The sequence below is a fragment of the Alnus glutinosa genome, chromosome 3, assembly GCF_958979055.1.
Source record: "Alnus glutinosa chromosome 3, dhAlnGlut1.1, whole genome shotgun sequence".
NCBI classification, from domain to species: Eukaryota; Viridiplantae; Streptophyta; class Magnoliopsida; order Fagales; family Betulaceae; genus Alnus; species Alnus glutinosa.
The window spans coordinates 36,931,374-36,943,769 of record NC_084888.1 but is presented as its reverse complement, the minus strand read 5'-3'; the positions used below and the strand labels follow the sequence as shown (position 1 = coordinate 36,943,769).

The window sequence follows — 12,396 nt, the reverse complement described above, 5'->3', positions numbered from 1 at the left end:
TTGCTTGTGCAAATGATGCTTCTGTTGCGACTCAAGTGGAATTTTCTGGAGGTACCATTTAATGGAACGTGAGCTTTGCTAGAACGGCTCATGATTGGGAGGTGGATGCATTCGCCTTGTTCTTTAGGGTGTTGTATTTAGCGAGAATGAGATGGGAAGGGGAGGATAAGCTGTGGTGGGTCCCTTCCAAAAGAGGGTTGTTTGGTGTTAAATCTTTTTACAGTGTCATGGGTTGTCATGTTGGTTTCCAATTTTCCTTAGAGAGTGTTTAGTGGACTAAGGTTCCGTTAAGGGCGGCTTTTTGTGTGTGGTCAGCAGCTTTGGGAAGGATCCTTACCATGGACAATCTTCGGAAGTGGTGCGTCATTATTGTGGATAGGTGTTGCATGTGTAAAAAGAATTGAGAGTCCGTGGACCATCTTCTTCTTCATTGTGAGGTGTGTACCATTTGGAATGTTTTCCTCAGTCGATTTGGGTTGTCTTAGGTTATGCCTAGACAATTAGTTGATTTGTATGATTGTTAGTGGACTGCGGACAGCACCTGGAGTGTTGGTGTGGAAGATGGTGCTTTTGTGACTTTTGCGGTGTCTATGGAGGAAAAAAAATGATAGAAGTTTTGAGGATCGCAAAAGGATTTTGGAGGAGATTAAATCTTTATCTTTTCAACACATTGTATTTTTGGACAGCTGCTTATGTTTCTCATTTGGTGACTAGTTATCCTAGTTATCATGATTTTCTTGTTCTTTTTGCTCATAGGTGGCTTCTTTTGTATATTTCCTGTGGACATGGGGGCACTTGACGCTTGTAATGATATCTCGATTACTTATAAAAAAATATATGCTACTTATCTTTTGCACATGCACATGAATAATCTACGCATTTATACTTTCTTTTACCCATATGTTTCCAAATTTGATAATATGGTTACCTACAACTTCCAAGTTGCTTTTGCATGATTCTGATGCATTTGATACTTTGTTTAGTAGAATCTGATTTGAAGGGTTATTTGTGAACTCTCCAATATTGATTTTTACCTTGCACTCTCTTGTTGATGGTCCAGTCAGCAGCATTAATGTCACTTGGGCTTCTTCATGAAGGATCGGCGGACCCGCATGCAATGCAAGTTCTATTGGTAATTTTTATGTTTATTTTATTATTATTATTATTTTGTCTTGTTGCTATATTAATAGATTACTCATGATTTTTTTTTTTTTTTTTTTTTGGTACTAAACCCCAACTTCATTCTTGAACTATCAATTTTTTCAATTCAGTCCTTGAAATTCTAAGATTGTCTCAATGTTATCTTTATCTCATCTTATCATCAATATGAAAAAAATAATTATCAATTTGGCAGATGTTCTTTTGCATGCATGCTCTTATAATGCTGACATGGCATGTAAGGCTACATGCTGGCCTCACAAAATCAGAATATATTAAAATAGTGTAGAATAAATAGATAACATTGTGGTTCTTCACGTACATGTCACTTGTTTTTATATGTTTTGATTTTGTGAGATCAGCATGTGACTTAATGGGGCATATAAGTATTATAAGGACTTGTATAAAATGCATTTGCTAAATAGCAATTGTCATTTATATAGTGACAGTAAGTCAAGTTAAGGGTAGTATGAGGCTGATTTTAAAAAAAATTGTCATTTGCATAGTGACGGTAAGGCAAGTTAAAGGTATACGGGCTGCTTTTAAAATCTTAAGGACTACACTGAAACAATCAATATGAAATTGGAATTAGACACATAGTGTAGGGTCAATATGGAATTTTGTCCTATTTGTTTCTACATTTTGGGTTATGTTATTCATTGTATAGGAAAATGAGTATGAGTATGCCGTGAGAAAGGATAGATGTATAGAACGTTTCAGCAACATAGGGCTTTTTCAACTCTCACAAAATGGAATCTATTTCATACATGTATGCCATGATTCCTTACTTCGACGGGGTATAAGCATCTTTATTTAGCTTTATCAGATATTCTAGTTGGCCTTGTATGTGATTTCTTTTTACAGGGTGAAATTGGTCGTAGAAGTGGAGGTGATAATGTTCTTGAAAGGGAGGGTTATGCTGTTTCTGCAGGATTTTCACTGGGTCTTGTTTTATTGGGTACGAGTAGTTAGACCCTACTATTAATTGAATTTTGTTAATCTTAGCTAACAGTGCTATGTTAACTGAAGGTCGGGGTGAAGATGCACTTGGTTGCATGGATGCAATAGTTGATCGATTGTTCCACTACATTGGTGGCAAAGAAATTTGTAATGTATGCTGTTGAATTTACGTTTTATTCGTTATTCCTCACAGATAATCTTGATTAGTGTTATTGAATTTATAGTGCTGGTATCTAAATTCTCTTAGTCTATTTGGTCTATGTTACTTGTAATTTGAATTATTAATTTTCTTTTTGGTTTTATTCTTCACCAGGAGCAGTCCCTTTTTGTGACTCTATCAACAGAGGAACAAAGTCGTGGTGCTGTGAAGGTAGTGTGATTTACGTAGCTTCGAGTGTTCACTCTTCCATAGTTTAAACCATGTGTCAAAAACATATTTGTGGATTTCCTTCTTTTTGAGCAACTGATATTGGCATTTCTTTATATCCTCTCTTGTTATCTTGTAGATGATGGACGCATCAGCAGTCAATATTGATGTCACCGCACCTGGAGCTACAATTGCTCTTGCTTTAATGTTTTTAAAGGTAACTTTTTCATAAAGGAGCTACTGAGTTGATTTGTATGAACTTTTAATAACAAGTTCATCAGTTCTGGGCCATTCATAGTACAAAATGCCTCACATTTTCATTGTCATGTATCAAGATTTTCTTGCCCCATGTTTATAACAGACTGGATCAGAGGAAATTGTGTCAAAGCTTTCTATACCTCATACTCGGTTTGACTTGCAATATGTGAGGCCTGACTTCATAATGCTCCGTGTCATTGCTCGGAATCTGATAATGTGGAGCAGGTACAGCTAGTCTTATGAACTCTTTCAACAACTGAACTTGTGACCATTTTCGCTGTTCTTTAGATCTAAGATGATAAGGTGTTTTCTTGTAGGATTCATCCTTCTAAAGATTGGATTCAGTCCCAGATTCCTGAAATTGTCGAAAATGGTGTCAAAGGCCTCGGAGTTGATGCCATTGATATTGATGATATGGAAGTGGAAGCATTTGTCCAGGCTTATGTTAATATTGTGACTGGAGCATGTATTTCTCTAGGTAAGCTGTTATTCCCTTGTTTATATGAAATGTAACTTTTGTCATGGGTCAGTCCTTAGTTTTTGTAAAAATATCATTTCTGGCCTGGAGGCATCATCTTAGAGACTTCTTGTCTATGGTCACTTAATGTGTTATTTGAAAGAATCAGCGTGATATACTGGAAAAATTCATAGAACTTTAGGATTTAGAAAGTTCATAAAACGTTGTACCTATAAAGATATGCTGCGATAGGATCTGTGCTTTAAGGTAAAAGAACAATCGAGAACAATAATGCCAAAACACAAGATTATTTCTGTGGTTCAGCCTTCGTGTCTAGAAAAAGATATATAAGAAATATCACTTTAAATGGAAAAGATCTTAGTGACATATTCCGAAAGTTCCAACCAAACCCTCAAAGCCAAGATGGGTTCTCTTTAAAGTGAATTCTTGCTCTCTTAAGTCAACTCAACTAAGCTGTAATTCCAACTAATTGGGGTGGCCCTTCAAAATGCGTTGGTGTAACCAATACCCTGAATGTATGTTTCACCTTCATTGTAAAGTCAATGAGGGCAATCTCGATACGGTCATCAATTTGTTTAAGACACTACTCCCCTAGAACCTATCGGATGGCTCTGTTGATGTGTTGTTGCCCGTTGGGGCCATCTGTACACAGTGAAGCTTCTGGTTGCCTAGTCGCAACACCTGCCTATTTTAGGGCTTATGCCATAAAGTCCAATTACTTTGTATGACATTTTAGTTTCAACTAAATAAAGTCTATTTGATGATTTATTTTAAGAACATTGGGCATATTACTGTTTACATATATGCATTTAATGATTTTTATTTTTCATATACAAGTAAAGTCTTTAAGTTGCATTGAATATGGTTTAAGGTGTGTTAATGATATTATCACACAGAAGATTTTAAACCATAAACCTTGTAATTATAAATTATAGTTCGTAGTCAGTAATGGAATTGAACATTCTATTTGATAAGACTATAACATTTCAATCATGATGATCTATTTTGATCATATGAAGTAAAGACTTTTGATTGATATGTTGGTGCGAATACACTGCACAGAACGGACCACGTGAGTTATTCTTTTATAACATTGTCAAAAGATTAACTTCACGACTACTTATAGCATTGACTCTTAATCTTGAGAAGAATGTGAGCTCAAATGTGAAGTGGAGATCACTTTGATACATTTAGGAGTGAGACCTTTCGTGGTCAAAATCTCGGTGTGTTAGGTGATCGCATATTGCATTGTAGGAACACTACTCCTCAAGATGGAATTCATAATCCTTTGATTTAATCAAAGTGATATGAAATATTCTATTGTGATAGATTTAATGGAATTGGTTATACTTAATCTTGGGCTTGAGTGTTTTAGTAAGAGTTACTAAAACTTTATGTACGAAGTTTTTTTGATAAGTAATCGAAATATTGTTAAAAGCGTAAGACGCCCCCAAATACACAGAAAGTATACAAGAGAAGCCATCTAGCTAGTAGGGGCAAAACTTTATATACAAAGTGAAATGAGATTTCACAAGTATGATAATAATTAAGGGATTAAATTGGGTACTCAATGATAATAGGTAGCGAATTAAAGTAACAGTTATTTTATGACTTTAATTTGACTACGGATTATTTCATGGAGGGGTCAAATGCAAAATATAAGAAGTCATTGGGAGTATTGGAATAATAAAAAATAAAATTGTAGAGTGCAATTACAATTTTTTAGTAGATTCAATTTTATTTAATAGTAACCTGGGACAAGTCATGAGATAACAAATGTCCTAGGCTTATTGGAGCTTGTTTTTTTTTCTCTTTAGGCCCCTCTCTAAGCTGATTATTGCCCATTTTGGGTTTGACCTAATATAGACAAGCACAATAAACCCTAATGGCCGTGTATATGGGTGGTGGTTAGGGTTTTTCCTAGCAATTTCCATTAGCTTGCTGGTAGCGCGAATCGGCTACGTGGATTTTAAATTTATAAGTTTTACCACTTCGCAATAGTACGGATTAATTGTACTGTAGCAAGGGTTATCGAACCACAGAGATTGTGGGTTGTTTTGCGTAACGGGATACTTATAGAGCGTATTTAACTTGACTTTGAAAAAGAAAACAAAAGTAAAGGTTGTAGAATTGAAGCTACAACAAGTAAGGTAATAAAGACAGAAAATGAAACAATTTAAAAGAAACTTAGGATATTGATCTCATCTAATCCTCAACCAATGAAATGCTTAAAGTCTATATGGACCTTCCTAACATGCATGATATGAGCGCGTAATGGGTGTCAACCATTACGACGACCTCGACATGAAAATACTTTCGTTAGAACATAGTTATAAAGCACCTAGTTTCACATTAAACAATTCCACGTAAAGATTAGTCTATAATTGAAAAACGTTTACACTACAAAAGGTGTGGGGTGATTAATGCTTCCTAGCTTACTATATAAAACATCCTAATAAGCATACACAATACGTGAAAACTCTAGTTAGGCCACAATGATTTTTTTGATAAGTAGTTAGGCCACAATGATAAGGTATCTTAGTTTCACACCGATCTATTCCATGTAAAGATTAAACTACAATGGAAAGACGTTTTATACTACCAAAGGTATGAAATGACCGGTGCTCCCTGGCATACCCTATAAGGTAACTCTAATAAGTTAACACATATCATGTAAAAAAGAACCATTGCAAAAGACATCGTTCTCTTTCAAGAACGTTGGTTTTATTTAAGAAATCAAGAAAACTCATAGACAAGTATAACTCTTTTTCATGAATAAATGGATTGGAATATTGAAGACAAAACTTTTTAGCATGAGTTTTGAAATCCTCTAGCCTTTCACAATCATCAAACATATCAGGAAAAACTCAAGAACATCAAGAACCATGGCTTTTGGAAAAGATTTTGATCAAACCCTAAGATGAGATTTAGCTAGACATAATCAAACTAATTTAAACATAAAAACAGTAAAGAAACAAGATTAAAATGAACTAAAAACAATATATTTAAAGTATGGAATTCGGATTACAAAAGGAAATGAAAAGCATTAAAATTAACTAAGATACACCTGAGACAATCGAAGCTCCCAAAAGATGCATGTTTTAACCTAAAACCCTAATCTCATATATATAGAGATTTAATTTACAAAGGGGACATCAAAGAACAATTTTTGGCCGCACAAAATAGTGTCGACATCCTCTATGAACCGCCCAAATTGGATTCATTTCATCCTCACAAAGCATGTCGACATCCTAAGATTTTTTCGGAAAATATCCAGGTTTGATCGATCGACTTTGCGAATGCATAAATAATCGATCGATTGACTTTGGATCGATCAATTTTCTTTGACTGATGATGCGATCGATCGATTTCTTTACTGAAGAAATAATCGATCGATCGATTTGCCTTGGTCAATTTTTCATCTTTTCAGGATCAGCTTTGAACTCTGGAAATGACTAAATTGCCCTTGATGTATTTTCAGGTCTAATTCAAGTGTTTTGAACTAGATTTCAACTAAGACCTGAAAATAAGACATAAAACAAAACTACAACAAAACGTTATATATACAACACAAACTAGGTCTAACAAATGCAAATTAAGGGGTCTTGAATCGAATAATTCAAGACTTATCACTTCAATATGCCTATAAATAGGGAACTTATGTAGGCATAAGATGTACACTACTTCATAGCCCACTCTTTTGGTCACTAATAAGGCGTTGGAGAGAAGGTATAAGGGTCTCAAAACCCTAACCCTAGCTGTGCAGAGTGAGTTTGGTGGAGAAAATCAAATCAGCCCCCTACACCAAGAAGTAGCCAAATTGCCCTATGTAAGTGCATAGTGCATAGTTTTTGTATTGCATAAATCCATACCATGCTCTCCTAAAGCTAATTCCTAGGATTCTTTTGCTATGTTTTATACACATAATCCCAACAATTGGTATCAGAGCGGGGCTTCATAGAAAGCATGGCTTGGATTGAAGTTTTTGAAACTTCAGGCATTCCGGCAATACTGCGTTAACTTGGTGCTGCTGCGGAAATTTTTCCAGCAGCCCGTCAGTCAAATATGATCGACTTTGGTCCTTTGGCATGTCTATTAACATGTTAGGACGTTGATTGGATCATCCCAAGTGGCTAGATGCACGATTAATGCATGATTAAATTGTTGCATCAAAACAGTTGCTGCAATTTTCAGCAACATGTGTTCATGTTGAAGTTTTTGATTCTTTAACTTGATTCAAAAATTATTTGGCTGGTTGATTTAGCATGTTAAATACATGGTTAACATGTTAGAATCATTGGATCAATGTTTTAGAAGCGTTCTAAACATGTTTGAGAAATGTTAGGGGTACTAAATCTATTACTAAGAGATAGGTACCAAGATGATGTGAAGCATATTCATTGAGATGATCAAAACAATTAATAAAAAGAAATGCTACGGGTATCAATGAATAAACTCTACATCATCTTAGTACTTATTTCTTAGTAAAAGATTTAGTACCTCTAGCATTTTTCAACAAGTTTTCCAATTGTTTTTATCTGATGTATTCTTACTGTTATGGTTGCCATTGTTTTCTTTTATTGCTTCCTTGTGAATCTTCTTGCAGCAAATTCGTAGAAGTGAAAGATAGATCTGTTTTTGTTATCTATGTTTTGAAGTTTATTATCATCATGTTCAGGGCTGAGATTTGCTGGTACAAAGAATGGAGATGCACAGGAGTTACTTTATGAATATGCTATCTACTTCCTTAATGAGGTTTGACATTAAGCATGAGGCTGCTTAATTTTAACATAAATTTATCTGTCTATTTAGAAAAGTGATATATTTAATGTTTATAGATCAAGCCTGTTTCTGCTATAAGTGGAAATACCTTCCCAAAGGGATTGTCTCAGTACATTGATAGGGGCACATTGGAGATATGCCTTCACCTCATTGTTCTTTCCCTCTCCGTGGTAAATGAAAGTACTGTTTGATTTTGAATTTTACTATTACTATTATATCATCGTCATCATTATTAAATTTTGCTGTTTTCTGTTCTGAAAATGATAATCGTGGCTTATTGCCTGGTACAAATGTTCTGAGGGAGCAGATTATGGCTGGTTCTGGACATCTACAAACCTTTCGATTATTGAGATTTCTCCGCAGCAGAAACTCTGCTGATGGCCATGCTAATTACGGTATTCAGATGGCAGTAAGTTTTTGTTTAGTTTTCATCAGATCTCATATTGTTTCTAGAACTGCTCATCTTCACTGTTTTAATCATATCATGAGATGTCAAACCCACCAATGGATTTGTTATGGGCTTTTCATGATTCTCCTGGAACATGGAGAAAAACTTGCAAGCCCTTATGGATACAAAAATTCTTTTGGATGTGTTGCATGAACTTTAAGATCATAAACCAAGAAACGTGTTACAAAAAAATGGTAAGGATAAATTTGAATTGATTGTTTGATCCAGGACAATGGATTATGCTTTTCATTGAAGGGAAAGTAAGATGTTTCCCTTTGTTTCAAGTAAGATATTAATCAGGCTTGCACTGCCTTGTGAAATGCTGTCATTAATCACTGAGGCAACGATAACTGTGGATTTTTGGTAATTTTCTGCTTCCTTCAACTGTATTACTTGCAGAGCCCCTTGTGATATGAAAATCTGGTCAAATCTTTTCTCATGTTATGTGAGGAAGAGGCTCAACATTTCTATAAGCTCCCTTCAGTCTTAAAATAATATGGAATGCATTAGACACATGATTGGGTCACTGTTGACATAAAGATATATCTGGTTACATTTATCATTTGTGGTGGATTTTGCATTCAGGCGGGCATCTTGCTCGATAACAGCACAATGTTCAAATGTTTTCATTTGAAGTTGAGAGATAAATTATACTGATTGGCTTTCTGCTGATACTTCACATGATTGTAGGTAAGCTTAGCCATTGGTTTCTTGTTTCTTGGGGGAGGGAAGCGAACATTTTCAACAAGCAACAGTTCGGTTGCTTCTTTACTGATCACTCTTTATCCACGCTTGCCTACCGGACCAAATGACAATCGATGCCACCTTCAGGTATGACTATCTGTGATTAAGTTAAAGATCAGGAATATATGGTAGAGAAATTTCACAGATAAATTGGGAATAGTTTGAAGCTCAACAAAGTTGTGGTAAAAATTTTAAATTGGTTTTGAACTGTGCATTAAGTCAGTCCCTCTGAAAACTGGATCGGCTGGTTGAACTGGGTTAATGGGGGAACTGGCCTAAGTTCCGGTCCAGTTTACTGAGACCATTTCTGTGATAAAAAGCTGGCCCGAACGGGTCTGGCCAGTTCAGCTGTCAACCGTTATAAATCTCATAACATGTGATTTCAGACTTCAAGTCTGCCAATTAAAGGAGAATCTTACCAATCGCCCTTTGGGTGCCCACATTGTATCCTTGGATGGTCATCTTAGTGAATTCGAACCCGTGCCGCAAACTTAATATTAAATTACCTTCCACCAAGCTACTAAGGACCTTGTTGTAATATGGCAAAAACTTTAATATGATTATATATTACATGAGCTCGATGAATGTAAGTATATATAAATATTTATTTATTAACAAACTTTTGATTGATCAAAGTAAAATGTACTACCTATTATATTTAGCATCGCTGTTTGACCCTGGTCGAACCTCTGACCCTCAACCTTCTCTTTTTCTCTGTTTGATTGCCAGTTTGTATTTCTGAATATTTCTTAGTCATGATTAATTTAATTGTTATCTTTTTTCAATTCCAGAAAATGTGAAACTTTTCCTACCTATTTTGTGGAAGGAATATGGTTAGCCTGTTAGATTTTTTAATAATAGCAATTCTTTAAGATTAATTTGATGCAGAGGCCCAAAGTATTGCATCTATGATTTGTGATGGTAGGCTTGAAGCACGCTTCTCCCCTTCCTACTTTATCCAATTGTTACTGTTATTTGTTTTTCTGAAGCAAGTTTATATCCAGGCATTCCGTCACTTGTACGTCCTTGCTACCGAGGCTCGCTGGGTCCAGACAGTTGATGTTGACACTGGTCTACCGGTGTATGCCCCTCTTGAAGTTACTACTAGGGAGACTGAACATTATGCAGAAACAAGTTTTTGTGAGGTTACCCCTTGCCTTCTGCCAGAACGTGCTGTGGTAAGTTCCATACGTTCATAAAGAAACTCTGCAGGATATACATAATTCCTTATCTTGCTCTCCCCCTCAACTAAAATCAGAATCTTTTGTGGGAAATCTAGTGGACTTGCATGTGGAGTTGCACATTCCTTTTGATTTCCTTTCCCTTGCGCATTTCTCATGGTTGATTGACCTTGGATAGAATCTTCTCAGCTAAATTTGTTGTACCGGGGAAAGTTATTTTGGGACTAAAGGATTATTTGATATGCTGCTTGCAGTTGAAGACAATACGTGTTTGCGGCCCTCGGTACTGGCCTCAAGTAATAGAACTTCACCCTGAAGGTAGTTGGATTCCACTCCTTTGAATCTTTTTTTTTTCTTTTTTTTCATGTTAATGTCTAACAGATAAACCACTGTTCTGCTTTGATTACTTCATTGTAATTTAAGATGCTTCTGATAGATTAAATTTTTATTTTTCAACAGATAAACCTTGGTGGACTTTCAGGGACAAGAATAACCCATTTAATTCTGGCATTCTGTATGTCAAACGAAAGGTTGCCGCTTGTTCGTATGTTGATGATCCTGTGGGCTGTCAGTCTCTGCTATCCCGGGCAATGCACAAGGTTGGTAATTTTCCATATATAGACAATTTACTGCTTTATCTAAGATCATTCAGTGGGTATCAAGTGATCTTTAATCCAGGTATTTGGCTTGACAAGCTCTACAAGTACTGTCCATTGCAATGGGCCTAGTTCTGTAACAGTTGATCAGTTGGTCAGTACCTTCTCCTCTGATCCTAGCTTAATAGCTTTTGCACAACTCTGCTGTGACCCTTCCTGGAATAGCAGGCAAGTATATTTGTATTCACCTCTAGTTTAAGCAGCCTTGTTGCTTTTGATTTCTCGGATTTAAGAGCCCTCTAATGTTGGTCTTTTGTGAAATTTACTCATGTTCTTGTTTTTTCTAGAGATAAGGTTGCTTGTATATTTGTTTTCTCCTTGTATTATATTTACATATACGATGATCATGAACAGTAAACCATTTCAAAGTTCAGGAATTCAAGGCAATGAATTTTGTTTCATTACAGCATGTTTGAGCATTGCCTTCTAAGAATATTTAATGCGACAATGCAGTTCAGAACTGCATTTTATTGGTAATTATTTTTCCCAATGGAAACATTTGGGGTTCCATTTTAATTGGCTAAGAATGAGAGGATTATTCAAGAGATCTAGTAACTTATTGGATTTAAAGATAAGCCCCAAATATAATAAATTAAGAATATTTTTCAATAACATACGAATAGTGCAGATTGATACTAGTTTCCAACAAGGTGTAGAATAACTGACATTGCTGAAAGTTGCTAAAGAAATGGAACCAAGCCATCCTGGCAAGCTCTCCCAGTTCGATTATTATTCTTGATTTGACTAACACAAATGTAGATGAATACATATATACGTACACATGAAATATGCTTATAGTAGGTAAAATTGCTGAAAGTTGAGAATAACCAAACACTTAATTTTGATATGGAATAGAAGTTTGGAACAAATGAGCAGTACATCATAGAGTGGATTGGTACAAAAGTATTTCATGTATGCAATGCTTAACTTGGTTATGGATTGCTAAAATCTGCACTTGCTGTAGAATGAATCAGCCTTCTAATTGAACATGTCAAGAGTTATCAGAATAGTGCTAACTGAGTTACATATTATGCTGCTATCTTTTCTTTTTCTCACCTTAAGCAGAGGATTCATTTCTTTTTTTTCTTTATTCTGCTCATTGAAAATCTTTGCAGATCTGATGTTGATTTCCAGGAATTTTGCTTGCAAGTATTATTTGAGTGCGTGAGCAAGGACAGACCAGCTCTTCTACAGGTAACTATAAAATTTGGCAAGGACGAGCAAATTTCTGTGCCTTCTACAGTTTAACGAATAACCAAGTTAGTTCGCCTGATAGTGGTAGCATAAAAGTGTTGTTATCTTGTGATTATTTGAGTCAAAATGTCTTCTGTGGACCCCATATACAAGTCATTTTTCAAACGTGG

The 12,396-nt window shown here is 35.5% G+C and overlaps 1 protein-coding gene across 1 annotated transcript in view; it reads left to right on the top strand.

Moving 5' to 3' along the window:
* The window catches only part of LOC133862807 (anaphase-promoting complex subunit 1), a 32,639-nt gene that overhangs the window by 16,563 nt on the left and 3,680 nt on the right, over positions 1 to 12,396 (top strand). The window contains exons 20-35 of the mRNA XM_062298681.1: positions 1,061 to 1,132; positions 2,023 to 2,116; positions 2,188 to 2,270; positions 2,432 to 2,488; positions 2,625 to 2,702; positions 2,847 to 2,968; positions 3,061 to 3,221; positions 7,900 to 7,976; positions 8,060 to 8,173; positions 8,311 to 8,412; positions 9,142 to 9,282; positions 10,200 to 10,373; positions 10,631 to 10,694; positions 10,836 to 10,975; positions 11,055 to 11,200; positions 12,148 to 12,226. Of these exons, the coding sequence (XP_062154665.1) occupies positions 1,061 to 1,132; positions 2,023 to 2,116; positions 2,188 to 2,270; positions 2,432 to 2,488; positions 2,625 to 2,702; positions 2,847 to 2,968; positions 3,061 to 3,221; positions 7,900 to 7,976; positions 8,060 to 8,173; positions 8,311 to 8,412; positions 9,142 to 9,282; positions 10,200 to 10,373; positions 10,631 to 10,694; positions 10,836 to 10,975; positions 11,055 to 11,200; positions 12,148 to 12,226 (1,704 nt within the window). The remainder of the gene's footprint in view (positions 1 to 1,060; positions 1,133 to 2,022; positions 2,117 to 2,187; positions 2,271 to 2,431; positions 2,489 to 2,624; positions 2,703 to 2,846; positions 2,969 to 3,060; positions 3,222 to 7,899; positions 7,977 to 8,059; positions 8,174 to 8,310; positions 8,413 to 9,141; positions 9,283 to 10,199; positions 10,374 to 10,630; positions 10,695 to 10,835; positions 10,976 to 11,054; positions 11,201 to 12,147; positions 12,227 to 12,396) is intronic.